Here is a 25642-nt window from a genome sequence, read left to right on the forward strand (position 1 = left end):
GTCCGGAGCTGATGCAATGCACAATAACAGAAAACATACCCTGGCTATGAGCGCAAAAACAGGCCAGCCAAGCAGAAAAAGGACTATATGATGAGCACGAGAAGTTCAAAGTACTTTTCCTTCCTCTTTCCCATATTACACCACATCAGAATGTGTACAGGAGTGGCCTTGCCTTGCATCGAACCCCACAGGTCAGACATGAAAGGAGAGGTGCCTGCTTCAGAGGCTGATTTGCTGAAGGACAAATGACAGGCAATGCTGAAGAAGGTAATTGGCTTGTCTCTCTGTAAAAGGCGATACAGTATGATTGCTCACAGAGCCACAGATCGGACCATCCAGTGGAAAGAAGACGCAGAGCACTTTCTCCTCTTTGGCGTGTAACTTGCAGAGATCAGTGACGGTGGAAGCGTGTGAACGATTGACGCATTAAAGGAACCTACTGTGATGGATTGGGATTATTCATTGTAAAGAGTGAGATGGATTAAAAACAATCACTGAGTTAAGCATTCACAACATTGCAGGGAATGAAACCTTTAAGAACATTACATATTCATAACATTAAAGATGATTTGATTTGAATGGCTTAGATACTTTGTGAATTATTCAGTAGTGCCCACAGTCATCGTTATTCTTCATCAGTGAAGGTTATGAGGACTTTTATGCTCTTCCAGCAACAGGCCGCTGATGGGATTAGAATTTAGCTTCTGTACTGCAAAAGTGCTTGCAGGAACTACTGGACAAGGTAACAGTCTGCTTGTCTGTCATTAAAGAGTCTGCACGTTGTGATCAGTCACAGAGCACCAGAGCTGACAAACATCAGCCAAAAATCATGTTGGAGATTTTCCCTGAAACGGTCTTCATAAAGATGACTGACAGTGGGAAAATATGAAGCATAGTCTGACTGTTAAAAGGAAAACAGGAAATGATGGATTGAGGTGATGGAGGTTGGATGAAGGCAGATTTTGACATTAAAAGATACAGAATATATTATTTGCAACACCCTCAGACCTTTTCTTTGGAAGTAGCTCTTAAAGGGCACTATATGCTTCCATATGTTCATGTGCAAATGTACATATATGAACACATGGATTTAATTTTCACAAAATGTTTCCAAGCATGTTTTTTGAAACATATTCTCCCCAGGAAATGTAGGTTATAATAGGTATCAAAAGACCTCCTCTGTTTATTGCTAAGGGATGGAAGAGATGTCGACATCTTTGAAAGTGGGAGAGCTTTTGAGCATTTTACAAGGCAGGTGAAAGAAACGTGTGTTAAATCACTGTACTCGGCCGACTTGGGTCAGCTCTACCATAAAAGAAAAGAGATTACAAAGGAAACTAATGAAGACACTGATCAAAGTCTGTAATGGTAATATGTAGCAGGTGTCTCAGACCCCTGCAATCTGCCCCTGCATCACCCTCCCACCACCACTGCTCTATTCGTGAAACTCTCTCATGTTTCTCACATGTGCTTTGATAAGAACAATGGCCAGAGTACATTTCAGCACTATTCAAAACATGTTATGAGCAATCTGGATGAACTCGAGAGGGCACTCACTTTAACTCATATGATACATGAAGGCAGCGCTGTAGACTTTCACTTTCATGACTGGTAGTGAATTGAAAAAGGCTGACATGGATAAAGCCCACACGGGCAGAAAAGCACCTGGATTTAAGACGCATGCAAGAGTTGAAAGAAGGTTGGCGGGATTTGAACTGGAGCACGTTCAAAGCATGATTGCTATTTTTACACATAGTCCAAGATCAAAGTGGCACTGCTTTTGATTTAGCAAAGACGGAAACATATGGAATACCCATGTTCAAGACGAGCTCATTCTGAAAAAAGTCAAAATATTCTGCACAAATCCACAGTTATAATAACGATAACTATTATTATAATAATTATTATTATTATTATACAGCTGCTCAGACTACTACTATTAATGGGCCTACAACTAATCATACGACTACTACTAGTTTTACCAGTAATACTACTAATACAAATAATAAATAAAATCTTTATAGCAATCTATTGTGTTCTATAATCTACACTTGACATTTATAATACTCTGCATAATACATATGATATAAACTCTATAAATAGGGTGTAGTTCTACTAATAATAATCAGCATCAGAATTATTATTATCACAACAAAGCTGATGATAATGATGGTACTACTGCCATTATTTGTACTGCTACAAAAACAACTTTTTACATTTTTTACATGTTATTTATTTTTGTAAGCGATAATTATGTTAACATTGACAGATTTAGCACCATGTCTCAGTTTTTATTTCCAGTACGTAAACCTGTACCTGCGTCGAATCTGCGCAGTGCAACAGCTAGCGCGCGCAGGAGCTGTTTCCGCCCCCTGCACAGAGGCACCATGGGAGTTGTGGTTTTCATGAATCTTTATGTATCACCACTTTTTACAGTATGAGCGCCATAAATACTTTCCCGCGACTAATATCGCTACATGAGATCTATGTGAATTATTACGGACGGTTATCTCTGTATATATGTTCACATACATATAGTGGGGCCGGATGTTTGATCTTCGTGGACTTCAACACCCAGCGTTGCCCGCAGTGAGAGCAAGGCAGTGTAAACACAACAGCAGGAACATGAAAAGATCGGGTGACAGTGAGGGGGAGAAGAGAAGAAAGGTATTGATAGCGTTTTTCTCCGTTAGCTCTGGCTTTCTCTCTCAGCCCTGTCGTGCATTAAATGTCTAACGCTCCTTATGCGATGATGCTGGCTGCATTTTGAAGCCTACAGAGCCGCGAGTGTCAACGCAGACCTCACCTTGCCTGTTTCCTTTATTGTGTTTTCCATGTTCCCCATTCTACCTCAAAGAAGAATAATGCACTCAGACGATGTTTTATAACGCAAATAAAGTACTGGGAAGTTGTTGTAGCCTGCAGAATGACGTACTGGCGACGTTCCATCATCAGCTAGCGACACATGCAGCTCAGTTTGCAAGATGTTTTGTGAGAGGCGCATCATATTATTCTATATATACATTAATTACTATCTTTTTCAGAACAATAGCGTATATAGGTCGAGAAGAAGAAGTATATATTCTGTTAAGAGAGTCTAGCAATGAAACGAAGTGTTTATTGTGTACAGTAAGGAAACGGAATTCTTAAAGATAAAAAAAAGTTTACATCAATAATGCCTATGTCAGATTTGGCAAGACGCCAAGCCAGCAGTGAACAGCTGTTGAAAGCTTAGGTGTCAGTATAAACTGTTGCTCTGATGTATGGTAGAAATAATCACCGGTAGGATAATATTTAATTTCAACTCTAAAACAAAGCCTCTCACCAGCTGCTACATGTACAGCTGCTATACCTGCAACATGCATTAAACTGTGTGAGCAGAGGTGAAACTAGTATGCACATGCTGTTGTATTGTGTTGTAATGCAGGTATGGACTTTACAAGACTTTCATCTGTCATACTTCCTCTAACAAGATGATTATGTATAGGCTCTTTCACTTCATGTTTTGAAACTAAAGTCGAAGCTACTTAACCTAAAACTATCCAAAGTATGAACTCTGTGGTGCCTAGACAGAGTTGCATGCTGGCATTTGCTCAGTACATTGAATGCTATGGAAATGGCAGCATGTACCTGTCCCGTCTAACTAATACTTCATGGTGCTCTTGTTGTTCTGTCCTGACTAGATCCTTGCTTGTGTTGTATTGAAATCTCTTTGGATAAATGTGTCCACCCAAATGAGTAAATGTAAATCTAAGTGACATCTGCACTGCTGGAGCCACAGCATTTCCATGACACGGACACACGGCTTACATTTTTGTGACAAGTCCATGTCCTGAGGGGCCTGTTGTTGTATAATTTTGGAGTACGGCGGTTAGTGTCTCATTGTGTTTGAATGTATGCTCACTGCTCAGTCTGTCTTAGGACATTTAGATCAGTCCGATTATTGTTTGTCTTATTGATAGATTTTGATCTTCTTGGCACCGCCTCCTCTTGTAATTCACAGTGCTGGAAAACGGTGCAAGATTTTTCTTTCACATTGTACACAACAATTTAAACATGAGTGTGGCGGGATTATTGCTGCGTAAGCTTGTGTCTGTCTGTGACCAGTCTAGCCAGGAGTTCCTGAACCACTGGAGAGCACTAAAGAGCGATAGTTCCTAAACTAAAATGGTCCCCGTTCCTGCCGTCTGAAAGTGCGTAACATTTGTGAGTTCCTGAATAGGTTCCTGAAATATTCCCTGTAATGTAAATGCACCCTATTTCAACAAATTTCTTCTTACTCCATGTTTTTGCCTCAGTCCCAGTACAGACTAAGATCAGACTTAAGTGTGCATGTGAACGTACTGAATGTACCTTTGCTGCTTGTGGTTTCTGGAGATTTCTGTGGTAGGAAGGAAAAGGGCTTTGCTGTGCTCAAGGCATCCTCAGCTGTACTTTGTCTCCTTGTGCGTCTGTCTGTCTGTCTCTCCTCTTATCTCCTGACTTGGACGCCGTCTGCCGTGGCACATGTGTTTGGATCATGTTAGACAGCAATGAAACTATGTAGGACGTGGTTCCTCCTGTTTATGAAAGCAGCCATGGCGGCCAGATGAGCGGCTCAGAGAGAGAACTCATTCCAGCTGGCCCTCAGGCAACATAAGACCTAATGGCTTAGCTTCTTTTCTCTTTAGACAAATAATAGGATGAACGAGAGAAATTGTAATTGCAAAATGACTATATAGCCGAAGAGCAGCCAAGGACAGAGCTGCATGCATTTTGGTCACTTGTAATACCCCTGTGGATGGATGATGGCACAGTTGTCTTGGTTGCATTATCACTAAGTGAGTGTGTTTGCAATGCTACACATGTGAGAGATCTACTATGATGGGTGTGCTGTCATATTGAGTTTGCGATTGCAAGTGCAATCGGATGGCAGCCAGTGTAATATACAGTCTGCTCAGAAAGTCTCCACACTGACAGTTTGTTAGTATAAGACTGTATAGGCTGTATATTTTATTAAATAGAATGGTGTAGAACACGTCATGGTACAATTATCCACATTCCATCCACATTAATTCATGTTTAAGTGATATGAATTTTTCTGCTGCTGTTTGAAATGATTCATAGAATGGCTCACCTATAAGTTTTCCATGCTGTCCTTTTTCTTTGTTGTTTAAACTGGTTAAGTCTTGTTTGTGCTTTTGTCCATTGCAGTGTGTTCACAAATAGGGTTCCTGTGATCCCATGGCGGCGTTCAACTCACCTTGTGCCCTGATGTCCCCCGTACCTGATTGAAAACGTTATACTTTTTGAGTGTCGTCATCACATGCTTCATTTCCACTCGTGCTTTGGAAAGTGTGAAAACAGCCCTGACCCTATCCCCTAACCCCAATGTTCTAATACTGTCTTTGATGCAAGCTGGCCATTTGGCCAGTGTTGACAAGTATAAAGTGTAGTGTCGAAACAGGAAGTGTGTGTGAGCAGCAGGCTAAGTAATGATCACACAGGGTCACCAGATGTTGTGAGGGCCAGAGCTCAGCCCAGCCCATTGCTCAGATCAGCCTCATTGGTTTGCTATGGTTGTGGCAGCTAGTCCAAGCTGTTTAGGGTATTTAATTTCTGAACACTCATTAAAATGGTTTGTGTTTCCCCTGGCAATTCTGTTAAATTAACAACTACTGAGGTAAAAGCTGATTATGTGGCCACACATCCAGACATGGTTAATCAATTCTCCCCCACAAAATGTTAGCTGGTGAATTAGTGTAAACGAAACGATTTATGGCGACTAATGCCGACGTCCTGTCATGTCAGGCCCGGTGTTTTAGCAAGAGGGGGGTGTCAGATTCAGCACATTCAGCAGTTTTCTGCTCAGCCGGCCATCTTTTTCTCTCTCTTAACCCAAGTTACATGCTGCTTGCCCTATTAATGAGCCTATAATGGAGAAATAGTGTTGGGTGCTCACATAAAACATTTGGTATGGATACCTAAGGCAGGATTGCACACAAGCTCCAACAAAGGTAGATTTACACCTCTGTTGGAATGGTGCAATGGCGGAAAGGGGAATGCTCGGCATGGGGGCTCTCACAGCTTCATCAGACCCCCGCCGGTCAAACCATGGAAAAGCCAGGGCGCAGAAAAATACGGCTGTGGCAGATAATGATACCATTACACTAATGGAGCTGGCAAATGAAGGAGAACCCAGACGCCGTGCTTTATTACCGGAGGGGGGCATTTCCTCACTGCATTCCTAATGGCCTGAGCACCCAGTATTGATCAGGCTATCATGCTGCTAATCCTCTACAGAATTACTTATCGCCGGTGAGGTGTCGATCCAACGCCTGCCCTGCTCTGGCCTTGCCGCTGGGCGGCCACTGGGTGTCCAGCAGGGACCCACTGGGCTGTTTATCCAGTCATGATTTAGGGCCAAGCTGGGATGGAGTCTGGGAGGTCTTCATCGGTGGGCTGGCCAGTTCACCGTGTAGAAAAAGGAGGCAAATGAACCTAACAGCTTCCATTTAATTAAGGAGCAGCCAGTGATGTGGTTCCTCCCTCTTTATGGCCCCGTTGGCTGTATAGAAGCAGGGGGAAGCTGTGAGTTTGGTTGTTGTCCTCAGTAATTGAGTTGTGCTGTAAATAAGACTAGCAGCTCTTGTGCCATCAGTAGCAGCAGCAGGATGCAGGATTTCCACTGCTGTCAACCTGGTCTGATTATAGTGTTTTACAGCTTGTGCTGTCTGCTTCCTATGTCTAAAGATTGAAGAGTACCTCATGCGTGATTTTGTAAATTATGCATGATATATTTTGTTTGAACCTGACTGAGAGTCAGTCAGCCTGGCTCATCATCATTACAAATGAATAGGAGGGTCAGGTAGCATGGAGTGCTTGGCCCTGGGCTTGTGACCTGTCATATCCTTGGCCCCTTTACTGGGCCCCTGTGTGCATTAGTCTCCTCAGGCTATTGGGAGTGTGGCATCTTAGCATCAGTAGTCCCCTCTTGTCACCTCTGGCCTTAGCTAATCAAAGAGTTTACCTTAAGGGGGGCATTTAGCCCTCTTCGTTACAGCCACTCCAGTAGCCATAAAGATGTATTTATATATTTCCATCTGGAACAACATGTCATGGCTAGGAAAACTAGCTATTGATCCAGATATTTAGTCATTTCTTTCTGCGTGTGCCATCAATATTGTGCAAACATCCGTCCACGCGAGTCTTGACCTCAGCCCTAGCCTCTATTTTTCGCTCCCATCGGAGTTCAATGATATACTATTCTGAAAAGTAAAATCAATGAATGAATATGAAGTTTTGGTGTGTAATATAGCGCAGGCTCAGGGCCCCAGGTCTTTCATTGATCCACTATGTGAGCATCGGTGGGGGCTGATTAGTCTGCTGCTGAGCTTTTCCTACAAGTCTTTACCTTGTCTTGCCTGTTTGATCTTTGGCTCATATATTTGGACTGACGTGTTTACAGATCAGCTTGGTTAGTCAAGCTCCTCTTTAACCTAACACAACCGCTGCACTGAATCTGTAATACATTCATGTATCTTATGTCCTAATTTGTATTGAGATGAAACTGATATTTGTGGGCAATGATCAGAAAATAAGGATTTTGAAAAGTGTATGTAAGGTGTAGGTGTACATTTTCTGTGCATCTGCAAGGTTGTCGCCATTTACTGCATCTGAGCCGTAGGTGTTGAATGATAGAAATAGCAATATGCCAACTGGTATCTAATTGTGGCTATATTTCAATTTCTCACATAATTACATATGCTCTCAAATGTTAACAGATGTCATTATATTCCCTCTGACTTGCAGTTGTGTTCAATTAATCGTCTCCAGACTGGATGGAGGCAGCGTTCCTCAAACTGCAGACATAGAGAACCACTGTCACCAGAGCCGTAGACTGCCGCCACAGTTTTTAAACCAGCAATTTTAGGCTGTTTAACTTTGACATCGATGCACACATAAAAAAGCACAACATATCCACGTTGGTGACCAGTTTCAGATAATGCTATATTGGGTGGTTGTGATAGAAACCTGGTGTTTTGTCAGTGGAAACACACCCTACTCTAACCCTGACCCTCAGCAACATTCTCTATGATGAAGTGATAATTTGACACAGGATCTCACAGTCTCCACCCATTAAATGATGTGAAAGAAGGTATTTTGAGCTGAAGGAAAACACTTGCTTTGACATCAGTGATTGGTGTGTGCTGAGAAGTGACACAGTTGACGGTTTCTTGAAAGTTTCAGCGTTAAATGATCCTGCAAGAATATTTCTGCCAATGGAAAGTACCACTTGAGGCACAAAACAGTTTGCGTGTTGCTACTGTATGTTTAGCATTCGTCAACCAGATGGTTTTGCCCCGTGGAAGCAGTTACCAGGACTGTCCAAACAGCCTGTGACAGCCCTTGACAGCCTTTATGTGTCTGACAGCGCCTAGCAAGCGCCTCGTATTAGTGTTGAGGCATTAGCCACTGATGTCAGCGTTTTCGTAAACAAGGTCGCAATGTGGATCATGCAAACCGGACGACCAGATCAGCCGTCAGTTTCAATGAGATTATCTTTAGTGTGACCTGCCCAAGTAGAGTTCATCTGTCACCAACGTGTCCCGTCACAAGAGCGACATAGAATAATCAGTCCAATCAATACATGGTGGTGGCTCATTGGGCTGGTGCTGAATAAACATGGGGATGACCCTCTCACCTCCTACACAGAGGCTAGAGCCTCCTGGGGGTTCATTAGCCACTCCAGGCTGTGATCCAGGGGAGTTGTTATTTTCCATTTCTGTTTGTTTGGCATCTTGGCTGTCTGTGTGTGTGTGTGTGTGAGTGTCTGTGTGCATACAGCTGTTAATTAGGGTTGCACAATTAATTGAATTCAAGTCAAAATCACAATTTGGTGACATTGCCAAATTGTAAGAAGCTGTGATTTGTTTAGATTTACAATGATGTGAAGAACACTCTACAGCTTCCCCACGGGGGCTCACGAGGAAGCCAACCGCTCCAAAATGCAGCATGTATTTTTCCCGAAGAGATGGTAGATGTGTTGCGCAGTGTGCGTTAGACGGCGTTGGATCCTTGTTATCACTCTTGAAGCGTTTCAATCTTATCTCAACTGATAAAGCGTAAGCAATAATTTACACAGTTTTAATACTACAGTTGCGCACACTGGACCATTGTGTATATATATGTTTCAAATACTACTTTGGGAAATTCAAATCATGACCGCGGTATGAGGTGAGGTTCTATGCACACCCCATGCTGCTGTGAGCACAACAAAGAAGTGGTAAAATTGTTATAAGCTTGTTTAACATCATTCGTCTCGTGGGTTTTGAGAGGATGAACAGTCACGGGGTAGCTAATGGAGCGTGAATCTTATTCAAAGCAAATATGTCCGTAATAACAGCTGCTAACCCTTAATGCACCATCGCTGCCCTGGGTGCTGCTACTTCCAGCCAAGTCCAATAAAAGTGATTGGACTGTGCAAAGCCACCTGCATAGGAGAGCAATTTTGATGCTGTTTATTTGTGAATTTATTTTCCTTTTGTAATGACTCACCTTTCCAATAAAGTGAGAGTGCCTACTGCTACGGTGTTGCCCGACATCTGGTTTGAATAGAGAGTCCAAAACCCTTCATTCACTAAAGCTGCAGGAGACCCTATTCACAAGGCTCTGTAAATGCTAATTGTCAATTTGTACATCATAAGTTCTTTTCCATAAATGTGTGTCGTGAAAGCAGTGTGAAAATACCTGCTATGTAGCGTACTGTTCAAGGGAGACTGAACGTGGGGAATCCAGGCCTTATCCTCATCCACTTTCTCCCGCCTAGTGGTAAAAGACAAATAATCATGACACCGACAAGTGTTTGCGATCACACCAGCCTCCATTTTAGAGTGAATGCCCTGGATATCATGAAGCCAGAGGTCTGCACTTATGGCCGAGGATGCTTTTTTTTTTGCATCAGTCATTCTCAGCTTTGGCTCTGCATTAATTCTTTGAGAAGTGTCTGTTCACCTGAGGTAGACTGTCCATGTCTCAGTGATTCTTGCTCAGAGTTCATGTATTTTTTCTTCATCAGCCTAACTTTTCCTTGCATATGCAAGGGGGCAATGACAGGTTGACTGGCATGCTGTCAGAAGGGCAATGCCTTTCCAATGGCGGAGCATCAGCCTTTTCCGGGAGCTTGTATTTGCGTGTGTTGATCTGTCTGTGTGAGTGTGTGTGTGTGTGTGTGTCTGTGTGAGTGTGTGTGTGTGGGGGGGGTGTTGTCAGGACGCGACCGGCACACTTTGCATGTTCTTCCCAAGACAGGTGCTCCTGGGCGAGCACTGGTGCATGACAGTTGCCTTTCATTGCTGTCTTCTCTACGCTTAACCCTTGACCAGCCCTCCCTCTCTCCTCTTCCTCCTCATCATCCTTCCTCTCTCCTCCCTTCCTCGTAACTTCAGGTCTGGCCTCTTCTCACAGCGCTTCCCTCTGCCGTTCTGAGTGACGGGACTGCGAAGTCGGGCGGGCGGGCGGGTTGCGGGTTGTATGTGGTGGTGGTGGTGTGGTGCAGCAGGCTTGTCACAAGCCCAACTCTGTCAGGGCACAGAAATCCACCTGTCCAGACCAAACCACACACACATAAGCACACACACACTTACAATCCCAGCACAACTTTTTGTTCAACAGCCCGTAATTCCATCCACCGGTGCTGTCAGGCTCTTGATCAAACGTGCATAAAGAAAGGAGCCCCTCAGCTGAATCCTATCTTCTCTCCTCCCATCATAATGTAGGCAGATTTCCCTCCTCTGCCTGTTCCTTCAGCCCTGTTTATTCACATGAGCCTGACTGGGGGGCAGCAGGTCACATCCACTTGCCTGGCGAAAACGGTCCTGAATCGAGGGTTGTCTCCAGTGAGGTGGAGAGAGGGAAAAAAGACAGGGGAAAGGGTTAGGAGGGGCCGGCAAGTGGTCATGTCAGGGCTGTTTGGGGGGCTGTTTATTTATGTGTGCGTATGTGTGTGTGCGGTCTATGTGTGTTTGAGTGTGTGATGGCAGGGGTAAGGGTTAGGGAGTCTGAGGGTTCAGTTGTCAACCCCTGTGTCATGCTTGCCCTGGCCCTGTTTTGTAGAGGGCATCGACTGTCATTTGTTGCAGGACTGTTTGAAGTGGAGTGAGTCACAGAAGCATAAAAGCAGTCGGCACACTGCGAGATCTCAGGTGCCTGAAATATCACACGTTCATTTCAAAGTACAAGCTCATGCTGAACACGAACTGATACCAAACTGGAAGGGCACTCATATGAGCACATACCTCCACCATGGCCAAACAACCCATATGCCTTGTTCTTATAATATGCTGGCCTAAAGAGGAAGCAATGTAAAACAATAATAATAATATTAATAATATATTCTGATTCTGAATCAGCATCATATCAATGTCAGTGTAAAAGCATATATTCTAATCACTTTAACCCCTATCTGTATAAGGTTATTGACCGAATTGCACCTATTTAGTATGAATATGTCTGTTTTTATCATTGAGATCTTTAAATATATATAAACATATTGAAAAATTCCCAAATTTATTTTAAGAAAATTAATAAAATTTCCCGGATTGAAATTTTGTAATCCACCCAAGTTGCAGATAAAAAAAATAACCCTGCTTTAAAAATTGTGGGAAAGCTTTTTGTAGCCTTATCATAGAAATTGTAAAGATGTTTTTACATTTTATTCTTAATTTTGTCAGTTAACTGAGAGAAGACGTATAGGTCACACGGCAGTCATTTTGAACTTCATTCTATGTGTATTTAACTGTGCAGGTGTAGATGCATGTTTGGTCTGACGTATATCTCCCACTATGGAGAAACAGCAATGGTTAAGACTCCTTAAACTTGTTGTCGGAGTGTCAGTGAAGACATAAGCACAGCGTGCTCCACGAGCTTAATCCAACAACAGCCCGTCTGCTACATTGTACACACGATATCTGTGAGTGATTGGACCCCTGCCTCAGCACCATTGTCGTATACGGTGGCATTGTCACATATAAGATGTAAATGCGATGACAGGGCGGTGTCTTGGTTGACTGACAGCACAGAGGGATTGGGCTAATCTGAGTGACTGATTTGTGGCGTGCGGCAGCTCGGCTGTCCCCGTAACTCCTGAGAACTAGACAGCTTCAGCAGAGTTATCTGTGTTTGTAAGTCCTTCTGCTGCACTGGGATGACAATAGGGATTAGTGCCAAGGTTCTTTAAACTGTTTTTTATTTTATTTTATTTTTGGGAGGGGGTGAAGGGGACCTCTTATCGGGGCCTTAGCAGGATGCTGCAGCAGCCAGTTTTCCTTGCCTGTCAATTAAAGAAGGGATCATTAACTTCAAGGGTATAAATGTTCTAACACTGGTATTATGTTGGGGAGCTAAGTCGCTGACAGATGTTTCAACTTTAATTCACCACTTGTTTTCTGTCCTTTAATTAATTTATGTATCACTATTTGGGTTTAAATATTTTTTTCCTCCTGTCTGCTCTTTGTTAGCCTGTAATCTCTGTTACCATGGCAGTCGCAAAGACGATTGGGCCTTGTCACTTACCGGTGTTTCTTATTAGGTTCAATCGGCTAATGTATTCAATATCACCCGAACTGAGAGGTATAAACTATCTCATGGCTTGTGTGTTTCTTTACTGTCTCAGTATAGCCCGGAGGTGGAGGCGTGAGGAGAAGTGTATGTCTAATTCTAATTCCCGAGGATTTACGGGACCCAATCATTTAGAGAGGTGGTTGGCGAAAACAAAAGGAGTGCACCTGGTATCTGTGTATACGAACTGTATGTTTTTAGGGGGTTACACAATAAAATTATTATTCTCCTTTTGGGAGCTTTGTTGGTGGTTGTGAGGTGTGGGTATGACAGATGTGGCTGAGAGTGGAAGTATCACAGGCATGGAGCCGCCGCAGTGCGATCCAGTCTGAAGTACACTGTAGGTAGCCACATAGACAGAGGAAGACAGTGAGAGGGAGGAGGAAGAGAAGGGGAGTGGGAGAGAGACAGGCGACAGAGACTGCTAATGGGCAAACTCTCTTCATCCTTCCCCCCCCCCGCCCGCCCCCCCCAACCACCGGCACTGCCATCACCACCGCCCTGTTCTCTCATGACAGCTCTTTCCCTTTGTTCTCCCCCTCGGCCCACTCTCTGCCGGGGATTCGTGACAAGTTTTCGCGGGCTGATCAAACGCGGCAGTGACACCTGATTAGGATATAGCGCGTGTTTACAGTCACGCATGCCGAGGACCCCCTTCCCCCCCCCCCCCCCCCCCCCCCGCCCCCCCCCCTCTGCAGACAACAAGGGAGACTTCACCTTGACTAATTAAATTTGCACCTGCAATGCCAGCTGTGACAGCCACTGGAGGGCTGCATTTATTTATGTCACTCCATACATACTTCCTGTGACGTTCAGGGAGGCTGAGCTTTTCTGTCTACCCACAATGTGTGTTTTTCCAATAGCCGTTTTTATTGTGTTTGTGTCTGCCCCTGATGTTGGGAGTAGGAGTATTGCTCCAGCACTGAAAACGATGATAGTGCCTGCAGTCGTGGCGCTGCTCAAGGGGGCACTGTTGAGCAATGACCAGGGGAGTAAAGCAGTTATGAATCACATCCCAATCATGCATGTCCCTGAGCTCGGTTTCATGACTTTCAAAATGTTGTTTTTAACTGAATTGTAGACTGGTTGTTACTGCCAACATCAACTTATTTTTAACAATGCATAAAAATCCATATTTAGCTACTTTTACATGAACTTTGTTTTTGATTGAAATAATATAAACCACAAGATCAAATTAGAATTCACTTATCCAGGGAGGAGGTGTTGGGACTTCTTTGTACAATATATGAGTGCTCATGATAATATATTTTAGGTGCAGAAAAAAACATTACATAAAATGAATGTATTTTTATGGAGTATTTAGTGCTAGCGTTTGGCTTTATTTGGAACAGTATCGCATGCAGATTCAGTAATGTGGTATGTTTTGGAAAGCTGTTTCATTTTGTAAATGTTTGGACCCTTATTCAAAATAAAGTGGTTTCTGTATCACTCAATCGTGAAATATGGACACACACATGTATGCTTCTGCATCTGTGAGTGAATGCGTGTGTATGTATCTATCTAAATCAGTGTTTGGAGTGCAAAGGCCATAGCCGATGTGAGTAGGACATCAGTCACCCAGTAGCAGGAGACAGGATGTGGTAATTTGTGGCTCTCCCCCTTTTCTCTCTCTCTATCTATCCATCTACCTTTCTCTCCGCTGCCCCCCTATCCACCCTCCTGCCACCCCAGCCTCAAATTGACCAGGCTCGACTGCTGGTCATGCTGTATTACATGGGTTAGATGAAGTAATTATTTCTAGGCCACTGACTACAAGCAAGATTAATAGTTTTTGAAACGGCCATAATGGAGGGCTGACCCGCCGTGACATAAGCATTATTTCAAGCTCACCTCCACTCTCATCCCTCTCACCTCTGGGCACTGGCAGGGTGTGATTTATACCTGGGCTAATGAGGGGAGGGAACCCAGGAACCGCCAGCCGAGCTGAACAAACAGCGGGGTCACTCAGGGGAAGTGGAGAGTGTGTGCACTTGATTGGGTTTTGGAAAAGAGATACAAAAGAAACTTAAAACGGCTTCATTTTTTAGTGTCATTTGTTGAAATTTCACATCAAATGTCCTTAATGTAGGCTTGTTCTGACAGAAGGGGTTGATGGTTGTCCTGTCAAAACATGGTGATGATGTTTGATCCATTCTGCCGGTTGTGGAATTATCCACACGGATCCAAACAGAGCAGGCTCCTTCGTGACTCCGGCCTCTTGTCCCGGGTTACTTTATGAATCCACCCCCACCCCATGCTCTGGAGCCTGAAGGACCAGAGAAACAGGAAAGTTGTCACTAGGTGGCACTTGGACATCATGTTATTGGATGCGCTCTCCCCTTTACCCCACTCCACCCCATCCAGCACAGGCTTCCCCTCCCTCTCTTCCTCCTTCCTTTCTCCCCTCCTGTCTGTGCTAAGTATACCTCAGATGTCAGGGTGTTTTATTTTTATTGGATGAGGGCAGTATGTAATGTATTCACCTCCGTTCTTGCCAGCTGTTAAATGCCCCAGAACATGGTCTGGCCAGACTCTGCCCCGTTAACCCCTCTGATTGGCTGTAATAATTAGCAGAAGTGAACAGTAACTATATTGCCTAGTGAGGAGCTTGGACAGCTTGATATGTACGTGATAAAATGCTGGGGCCCAACCTGACCACACCCCCCCCTGTATCACGGGTGTGTGTGTGTTTTTAAAGATTTAATATTAACCCTCAACTTAAAGACATGTATGCAGTGTGCCACTAGCAATTACATTTTCAAATGGCTGGGTTTGTGAACCTCCAGGATGTTAATCTGTCACCATTCAAGCTACTGGGAAGAGCGAAAAGAGGATTAAGCTATTCAAATCCGAGTAGAATATTTGCCTTTGTTCAGAATGAGTAAAGGAAAAATAAATAAACAAATGAGGTGGCTTCTCAAGCAGGACAAGACAAGTTCCTTCTCCTACACCTTAGGATTTAGCTAAATGCCATTAAAACAAATTTAGGTCTTATCTGCTCCGGGATTTCAGGAATACGGGGGTGGCGGTTGCGTCAACATCCACGGATCATATCCAGTCCTTGATTTAATATTAATCAGAGGTCAGATCATAATTCCAATTTTATCTGGGTCAAAGACAATATGAGATGGAATTAGACCTGTCCTAGATGTCCCGTCAGCATCTGTCTTCCACCATATGTTTTTCTTGTGGCTTAGGTGATTGTAAGCTTTCAAATTTAGGCTGCCGGCTTGGTGATTATACCTTATTCTCAAAATCTGTTTCAGCAGGGTCAACAGATAATTCAAGAGGTCAAGTCGCTGTCTATGTCTGTACATGATGAGGTCGATAGCTGGAAATTAAAATATCTTCAGTCACATTTTTGATAGATGGGCAGCTTAGGCCTGTTGTTTTCACAAATGGAAACGGACTGGATCATCTCATTGTTTGATATGATGTATTATTTCACATACAAAAAATGGCTACTTGTATGCGTGGTTTGTAGATGTGAGCTGAATTGTAAATTGATAGAAAAATAGCCATCTATTTTGACAAGGCATCATAGCTTATGTTTAGCATAGGGTTACACTGTATCAAGATAATTGTCATTGCTGTCAGCCAAAACTACCCCTGTCTTACCCCCTCATTTAGACTCCCAACCCTCAGCTCGGATCGCACATCATCTTTATCCCAGATTGCGGTGTAGCACTGCAGTGTCAGAAAATAATCTAATATGGAGCCCTAAAGGACACAGAGCTGGGAAATGAGCATCATTTGAAGAGTCGCTTGTCACATGATGGGTTTGATCAGCCTGTGTTGTGGTACTCAGAGCCGGGTCTTTGCACTGTCTAACAGTGGTACCGGATTAGAGACACCAGGCACTTCTACTGTGATCAGTCACTCACAGACGGAGGCAGACGGCAGGGCTGAAATCCTACTTGCGCACTTCATCCACCTCATCTCCACATCTGCAGGCTTCTTCTAGCCTACTGTATGGAAATGTGGAACACGGCTGTTGACAAAGACTGTATGCCACGTAATCTTTGCACCATGATATTTGACTCTATTTTAGAGGATATACTCGCAAGGAAATGGTGAATTGTTGTTGCAGTGATACAGACATGGTCTCATTGTGAGATACTTCAGTGTGTAGAACTGCCTGACCTGACTGAATTCTTCTGGTCTGTGTCATGTTGAGACAATGGCGCTGTGTGAGCAGTTTGGCTCTACACTCCTCGGACATTGTGTTTGGCTAAGTGCTATTGAGTTGCTTGTCACAAATCACAAACCTTTCAATGACCAGGTGTGACTACTATACACCTGCTCATCCATCCATCCATCCAGCTGCTCTGCCCCGAGCGATGTGTCGGTCTGCTGGGCTCTGAGGAGCGTAACGTCGGCCTTTGGAGCCGAGGATTTTAAACGCTCCACCTGCTTATCGATCTCTTCTGCCCCGTTGAGCCAGCCAAGCCCAGGCAGCAGAGAGAAAGAAGAGGAGATGCAGAGGGGCAGGGCAATACGGTGGCCTTAGTCCTCGGGTCTGTCCTTGACACTGCCTATGGGACGGGGCTGGAGGACACCTCTTGTCCTCCCTGTAAGCCCCGCATCTAGCCCCTCTAGCTAGCCAGCCCTCCCCCATGGGCCAAGCTGCACTTTGCACAGCCATATTGATTTTTTTGGAGGGGCAGGAAAGTGTGGCTGTTGAAAGAGAATAAGAGCGGGAGGGGGAAATGGAGTCAAGTCAAGGGAGCTTTCTAAAGCACTGACTTCTCCTTGACTGCACCTCCAGACGCGACAACCCTGTTAGAAGAACTCAGTGGCTCTGGTGCCCTGCTGAAAACTGCTAATCACAGTCTTTCAATCAACTCTCACTTTTCGCTCTTCTCGTTCCCCCGGCTGTCCCAGTCGCTCGCTCATTCTCTCGCTCTTTCGCCGACTTTCCCCTTGCCGTACCGGCCCCGCCTGAATACCAAGGGACTGCGTCTGCATTAAAACCAGCCATTCCACATGGAAAACAGCTGACCTCGTGAAAGCATGTAGTAATTTGAAGGTGAAAACTAAAAAGCTTTTCTCCATCGACATAATCTTAATGGAAACATTACGGCCTGCCCACAAACTAACAATTAAGGCAAAACGGCAAACGGCTCTCGCATATCAGCAGCAGTAGCCAAGAGGATAAAAAAACGTGATTGTGATGGCAAGGGTGCTAGTTCGGATCCTGGAAAGTCTGCCAGTCTGAAAGCTGTCATTAACAAGTAGAAGACTGGTTATCATAGGCAACCCCTGTATGTGAAACTGTGTAGGTATGAGAGTTAAGAAGCGGCTAGTATGTTTTTTTATAAAGAGCATGCATGGTCAGTCAATCTTTGTTGGATAAATATAAAGGTTATGTAAGGCATACATCCACAGATCTCTTGAAAATCACCCTTGGTTCCTCCTCTCCCTGTCTCTTCTCTCCAGATTTGACACTTGCTAAAGGTCACAGAAACATCTTTTTCCCCCTTTGAGGTGTAGATAAGTGTGAAATAGATGTTGACACCATAGACACATTGAAAAGCACTTAAACAGAGTGGCCATGTGCCAACCTGCCTGTGTCTGGCTTTGTGCATTTGTAAATACTTTTGAATGATTGATCTGGAAGCCTGGGTCTCTCTGTAAGCCTGTCAGGTGGAGCGAGAGAGACGGAGAGTGGGAGAGTTCAAAAAACAGATGAAGTACGATATGTTTTTCTTCATCTTCTTCTCTTCGCTCACACGCATGCAACCACACTCCGCCTGACAGAATTACACCTACCCTGGGATGTCTGTCAGAGCAGCCTCGCTTTAAGTGAGTGTGTGCATGTGTGTGTGTGTGTGTGTGTGAGAAAACCCAGCATAGAGAAAAGAGAATCCAACCGGACCTTTGATTTTCTCTTGAAGTGGCACAACCGGGTGTGTGTTAGTGTGTCATATCTTGGTTGTGTGACATTTTCCAAATGTGACTAGCTGCCAATAAAGGTGGTCACATTGTGTGTGTGTGTGTGAACGTAATTAATGACTTGTGGTGGTCCCCCACAGCTCTGGTAATGTGCTTAGATCAGTGTTATAAACAGGGTGCGAAAGGTCTGCCCAGCGCCAGCCCTTTAAATGACTGTTGCTTGTTCAGGTAGATGGATGGAAATGTTCTAATATTAATGATCGCATCCCCTGCCGACCTGTCGCTAAGTGAAATGAACAACACAGCCTTCAGACCCCAAAGACAATTACCGGGTCAGAGCCAGCCTGTCTGCCATTTTTCATCACTTACCCCACCTGTGGACAACTTCAGAACACATGGTATGCTGTGTGTGTGTGTGTGTGTGTGTGTGTGTGTGTGTGTGTGTGTGTGTGTGTGTGTGTGTGTGTGTGTGTGTGTGTGTGTGTGTGTGTGTGTGTGTGTGTGTGTGTGTGTGTGTGTGTGTGTGTGTGTGTGTGTGTGTGTGTGTGTGTGTGTGTGTGTGTGTGTGTGTTGTATATGCATATAATGAATTTTCAGTGTACAATTGACTCTGATGTATTGTTTCTATAGAGATATCACTAAGACCCCGACCTTAGTGATAGGAAACGTTCTCACTTTTGACATCAACTCCTGGTCTATTTTTGCTGAAACATGAATTGGCATTGTAAGCTACACACACACTTAACACACGCACAGGAAAGATGCCGTAATCCAACTTTATTTATAGATGTTCCTGGCAACATGACACACTGGCAAGTGATTGTTCAAGTTTCATGACGGGGCTTAGTACAGCCGAGCGTGATACAGACCAGACTTCAGCTCCCACAGTCCAATCCATATGCATGTGCAGGTTCCGTTCAGGGGTATGTGGACACGGGGTTACACATTACTGACATCCTCTTGGTCAGATTAACTCCCACGCATTCCAGTCAGCAATTCACCAGTTAGCCAGTTAGCTATTACTCAGAGCCACAATACTGCTAATGAATGCCATAACTGGTAGAAGGCTGAGAATGTTGTTGTTTTTCAGTGTTGCATGTTTGAAATGGAGCGCAATCTGTTCAAATGTTCCCTTTGTCGGGGAAGAAACTGGAACGACTGTGGAAAATCTGTTCTGGTGTGTGTGTTTTTGTGCCTATTTGTGTGCGATGGCACCTATGTGCTGTGTTATCTCACCGTAGTTTGACTCAGAGACATGCCCTGTGGATGAGGTAGACGCAGCCCTGTATAGACCCATATGGCACACACTACTGAGGCCTTGTGGGTGGGGGGCAGATTCTCATAAAAAGCCTGTTTAGTCAGGTGTGAAGTCTATGACACACACATACAGGCACGAGGTCAGTCCGTACACAGTCAGTCCCTAAACGCTTTGTTTTCCCTGAATCTCCTTTATTTGCGGCAGCAAACTTGTGAAAGATAAATATGAATTATTTGACTTTGTTTACTGAACATCCTAAAACTGTATGTATCAAAAACCTTTATTCCGGTCTAATCTGTTAGGGGTGTGTATTACCTGCCCTCCACTCTGCCCCGTGTCACTTCACACCAGCTCCCTACATTCAGCAATCCGGTGCCAAATGGACTCGGACGGAAGCGCCTTTGATGTGCACGGGTAGTCTGTCTGTTTGAGTCTGACGCTTTACAGGCAACTTGTCAAAACTGTTGATTCACCATCACTTTTGCACAAGGGGCGACCAGTTTGAAATGGGTGTCACACAAGTACCAATAGTTTGCTGTTTAAACAAGGAGCTCTATTACACGACTATCTCTCATCACGTCATCCACCAAACTTGTTTGTATGAAGCGCCCGGCCGTGATTGAAGTGCTGCCCTCTTTTGGTAGGAGGTCTCAAAGAAGATTTGGTATACCACCTCTGGGATAGACTCCAGCCAGTTCCAGCCAGTGGAATATCTAGGTGACATCGTCCTTTATGCTTTTATTTGTCCTTCATTAGCTGTCATACCACGGCAGATTGTAACAAACAGAGAGAACTTATGAGAGGCCCAGTTCTTATCCCTGAAGTCGGCGAGTTCCGTGGCTATTTTGAGCTATTGGCGCTAAACACCGGACATTAATCTGTTCTCCCAAAGGAAAGCTTAGAGAAAGTGTCTGTTGAAATGTCACAGATGGAAAATAAATACGGTATATGCTACACAGGTTGATATCGCACATGACCAAGATCAAAGCAAATCAATTCAACCTAATATGCTGCTTGTGATAAACAGCCAAACTTTAAAGGAATAATCCCATCAAGGAAGAGAGATTAAAATAGAAAAAAAAACAGCACAGATGGTTGGCACGGCTAACATGAAGCGTCCGTATTATTATGGGATTGGTAATCTTGTTTCTTGGGTCCGGGTCTTCTTATGTGCCTTGTGGTTTTCTTTCTCCACGATCAGGTACAGACAGGGAGACAGAAAGACAGACACAGCGGTCCTCTGATACAGTGAGACTCCTTCTCCTTCAGAGGGCACCGGTAACTTCTTGTCTTTCTTTTTTTCTGTGGAATTTCTGAGTAGCTTGATGTATTTGACATGTGTGTGACAGCCCCGGTTGTGTGTGATCGGGGCTGAGGCATCGTACTCGCTACCCCAGCTGTGCATGTTTTAGGATGGGCATGTATGTGTGTGTGTGTGTGTGTGTGTATCTATGGGAGACCGCTCGCTAGGGTCGAGTTGGCAGTAGTGTATCAAAAGCCTTACACACACATATAAATTCAGACTCCATGCCCCCGTGCACCATATTCGCTTGTTCTTTTTTGAATAAAAGCACAGTGTAAGGATCTTGCGCAAGTATGCATCTGCACAGCTACGATAGATGCATGCCAATCTGTGCATCTATGGACACAAAGCAGCACGTAGGCCGACACACAGCACAAGCCCAGAGTCTCACCTTGATGTCTTGAGATTCTGTCATGAGTTGGAATTTGATACCAATGAATATGTGTCAGGTTGTCAATTCCTTCCCAACACCCATTGAATGGAGTCTGTCCATGAATAGTGCATGTTGTTTTGTTTTGTTACATTCCAACTGTCTGCCAGTCTGTTTTTGTTTGTTCCAGAATAACTTGGAAGGCCTGTACACTCATGTGCATCCTTAAAGAAAACTTTCAGCAGGTGTTGTGTTGTTTTAGCCTAAGGTAAAGATGCATCCCCGAAGGCAAATTCGCCAAACTGCTCAGATCTGATGCCAACCTATTTCTTTTCGCCTCCATTTTTGTGATCTGTGTTCATTCCACTTGTCTTAAATCCACATATTTTCTCTGCTTGCCCTCTATTTTATTTGGTACCCTTCCGTGTCACAACGTACATCTGTTTATACCCGGGCTTTAATGTTATTAACAGGACATTTTATTTCAGTCTTAAAAGTCAGGACATATTTTGGCAGCCTGTTCCCATATTCCCTGTAGCGTGCTGCATGAGGTCGTTGGCATTAGGGCGATAGAAATGTGAGACGTGTGCTGTAAATGTCTCTGAGATATATATATATATACATATATATAAATGTATACGGGCCCATTCTCCTTAAACAATCACAGACGTTTGGTAGTTGATGCAAGGGCCACTCAGGTGAAACTTTTAAAGCTCGAAAAAAAAGGCAGCGGCATGTTGGTGACATTTCTCATGCTCCTGCTGCTGTGTGCACCTGTGCACCACACACACACACACACACACACACACACACACACACACACACACACACACACACACACACACACACACACACACACACAGATAACATCCACTTCCACACTACATTTGTACAAACACACACTGCAAGGGAAGAACTGGCAGGGTGGTGATACAGTTGTGAAATTTATTTGGACGTATAGTTTTTATGCTGGTTGCCTTTGGATTTACAGGTTGGAATGGAATGTGGCCCAAGGAGAGGCACTTTGATGTTCCGTCAGGCAGATTTTTTTATTGTAGAAGCTTTGTATGGCACAGGGCATCTTTTATAAGGTTGTGAGGAACCCCCAGGGCAGCTTGCACAAAATCATAAAAATGTGTGATGTCAATGAAAATGACCAAGCTCCTGGAATATCTCAGCTCAATTTGAATAGTTTAATTTATCTGTTTTCATTCATTCAGGTCAGCTACAAATTAATTCGGATACTCTGCAAAATATCTATGCACTGAAATCAGATATTGTTGTGTGTTTGTCCAGGTCAGCAAGGTCAGACAGTTATTTGCAGTTTGTCTTTTTCAGTACAAAGTGAGAGTATTGGGTGCAAAGGACGAGCTCCTAATTCTAATTAGAGGTGGATTGGTTAGAAGGTTCATTATCGAATAATGCTGTTGCTCACAGCATTTCTAGCAATTAATGAAAGCTGCACAGAGCCCCAATAGCAGGACACACACACCCATATTGATAATCAGTAGATTCTCATCCTATCCTATTTAGCTTGATGCCCAAGTAAAGGTATACATTTGTACGGTACAGTTCAGTCATGTTTGCCACCTGCCCCATTCCTGCATGCTGGAATCTGAAGAAAATGTGCAGTGAATGTGTTTCAAATGGAGAGGCATCAGCGTGAGAATGTAAGAAAACACACTGCAGCTACTTATCAGCCTCTTTGACTTGGTTTTGTTCCACAGAGGCGGAGGTTACTGCAGGAGTTAGGCGATCAGAAGATTCCCTTTCTAGGACCATCAGACCAAGGCTTTCAGCAACTGGTGAGTGAGTCATTTAATGCTGATGATGTCCAGACCTGTACTTTAAACAAAGGCCTTCTGCCTATAGTCACATACTTCTGCAGCCATTGTGCAGCGAGGTGACGTGACTCTTTGACATACCCAAAGAATTTAATGTGAATGTCCTATGAACCATATAAACAAATATTAACTTAATATATGTTTACTTTTTTACTATTCTTGTTGTCTTTCTTTTCATACCTTTATATACCTTATCCCATAATTAGGAGTGAATTTAGCTTTATTTAAACAAAAGAAGTTAAGGATTATCACTTCAATGTCACCTTGATGTCTCTGAAGATCGATCGTCATTTCATGATAAGAATGTCTTGTGTTCACCAGTGGGACTCCAGTTATTCTGGCCTGGTTCTGAGGAGATCCTGCTCTCTGCCTGCTGAGCTCCATAACCGAGTGGAGGCAGCTCTGCTCACCCTGAGAAGGAAGGGCTGCCTCCTGAGGGATTTGGTTCGCATCCGTGACCGAGATGTATTCACTGCAGTGTCACGGGCTCTGCTGGGGGAGCCGGGCCACACATATCGCTACCTGGATACACGACTGTTTGCCATCCCCTGGCACAGTGAGGACAGTGAAGTAAAATGTCAAAACTGTTGTGACCCGGATTTGAGGGCAGCTTGCAAAGCTTTGTGGGAGCTGAACTCCTTCTTCTGCGCTGATGTGTTACAGTTGAAGGAAGGGGACACGGTGACACAGTGCATAAAGGCCGGGGAGGTAGAGGCCAAGGTGAAGTGTGAAGAGGGGGACACAGAGTCTAAACACAGTGAAGACTCTAAGAACAGTGAAGGAGGTGACTCCGGTGAATCCAAGCAAAGTGAAGAAGGGGACACAGAGTCCAAGCACAGTGAGGAATGGGATATTGATTCAAAACATAGCGAAGAAGGCTGCTCTGGGGCAAAACCAGAAGGGGAGTTGGAGACAGTTTCCAAACATAGCAGTGAGGATGAAGAGTCCTGCCAGGTCAGACCAAGTGAAGTAAGGGCTCTCGGTTCAGAACACAGTGAAGCAAAATGCAGCAGCACAGCAGGCACTCAGCCTGTGGCTCAGCTGAAGGACAGCTTGTCAGGTTACCACATTGAGGATGAAGAGGAACCGGCAAGCAAGCAGGGCTGTTCTCAGCCTAGTCCTCTGCAGGTTTGCACTGGTCCAGTCCAGTTTAATGTCACCCTCCTCAACTACATGGACCCAGCAGCTATGAGCCAACTTAAAGAGGAGCCTTACTATGGCATGGGGAAAATGGCTGTCGGGTGGCACCATGATGAGAACCTGGTCAGTCATTCACCAGTGGCTGTGTACAGCTATAGCTGCCAGGATAACAAAGGTAAGCGTCAAAGTTGAAATTGCTCACAAAGAAACTGTGCTTAATGGATAAGTGGATATCTATAGATTTAACATTCACAAATACACTCATTGACTATATTATTAAACAAATTGACTATTTTGGGGTTTGAAAATTTTGGTTTCCTCTTATACTTTGACTGGTGGATCAGACGCAGCTAACCTTGTGTGTTATGGCCTCACCGCAGTCGTGCAGCAGCTGTACACATGGCCTCTGGTGAGGCAGCCATCAGATTCATCTATGTGATACTGTCAGGGCATTATCAAATGTCATCACAGGATTGCTGCTGACAGTCTTATCTATGACCATGCATGGGGAGATCAGAGACACTTGGAACTCTTTACACACGTTCAATGGCACAGTCTGACAAACAGGCCTTATCACACAAGCGCACACACAATCTCATCTAAACCATTTCCCCCAGAAATGATCAATGTGCAATTATCTGATATGGAATAACGAGCCCCACTTTGATAAGTGTTGCTTGACTCTACTGTATGGATATGTTGTCTTCTAATTATGGGCTTTGGATTCTTTCGAGAGCTGATAGCAAACGTTTGCTGATTGAGATGATAACGCTTCTCAGTGAAATTAGATCTTTGCTTTCTAATACATATTGCAAAACAACTACAGAGAGTGCTGTTGTATCAAAAACACTCGAAATCGAAACACAAACACAAGCCTGAGAATGGTCCTTGTTGATTTTCATGGCAAATAGAGCAGTTACATTTTCCAGTATATTATTTGAACAAAACAAATTTGCTTGCTCAACCTTTGCTTTAGTACCCTTCTAGGTAGTGTCGTGAAATTATGGTTTATGAGTGATTTAAGTCCCCACTTGTGTCTGGACCACTGGCTAGGCAGTTCCGTGTGCCTCCACAAAGGCTGCATAGAGAGTAAAACAGGCTTTCTTGATGGGGACGATGACGCGTGCAGCTGTAGGTTACAAAGCACACGATTAAAGCGAAGACTATCCTACAGTTACAAAGCCAGCTGCTCTGATATTCCAACACATTTTGTCGCTGAGCTTTTTTATTTTACA

The 25642-nt window shown here is 44.1% G+C and overlaps 1 protein-coding gene across 1 annotated transcript in view; it reads left to right on the top strand.

The window, feature by feature from the left end:
- The first annotated feature begins 2595 nt into the window (after positions 1 to 2595).
- The window catches only part of fto (FTO alpha-ketoglutarate dependent dioxygenase), a 113315-nt gene continuing 90268 nt past the window's right edge, over positions 2596 to 25642 (top strand). The window contains exons 1-3 of the mRNA XM_076155906.1: positions 2596 to 2667; positions 23151 to 23228; positions 23589 to 24582. Coding sequence (XP_076012021.1) covers positions 2626 to 2667; positions 23151 to 23228; positions 23589 to 24582 — 1114 coding nt within the window. The 5' untranslated portion in view covers positions 2596 to 2625. The remainder of the gene's footprint in view (positions 2668 to 23150; positions 23229 to 23588; positions 24583 to 25642) is intronic.

Source organism: Genypterus blacodes, unplaced genomic scaffold (assembly GCF_046128005.1).
Source record: "Genypterus blacodes isolate CSIRO-AG114 ecotype Tasmania unplaced genomic scaffold, CSIRO-AGI_Gbla_v1 ptg000067l_1, whole genome shotgun sequence".
NCBI classification, from domain to species: domain Eukaryota; kingdom Metazoa; phylum Chordata; class Actinopteri; order Ophidiiformes; family Ophidiidae; genus Genypterus; species Genypterus blacodes.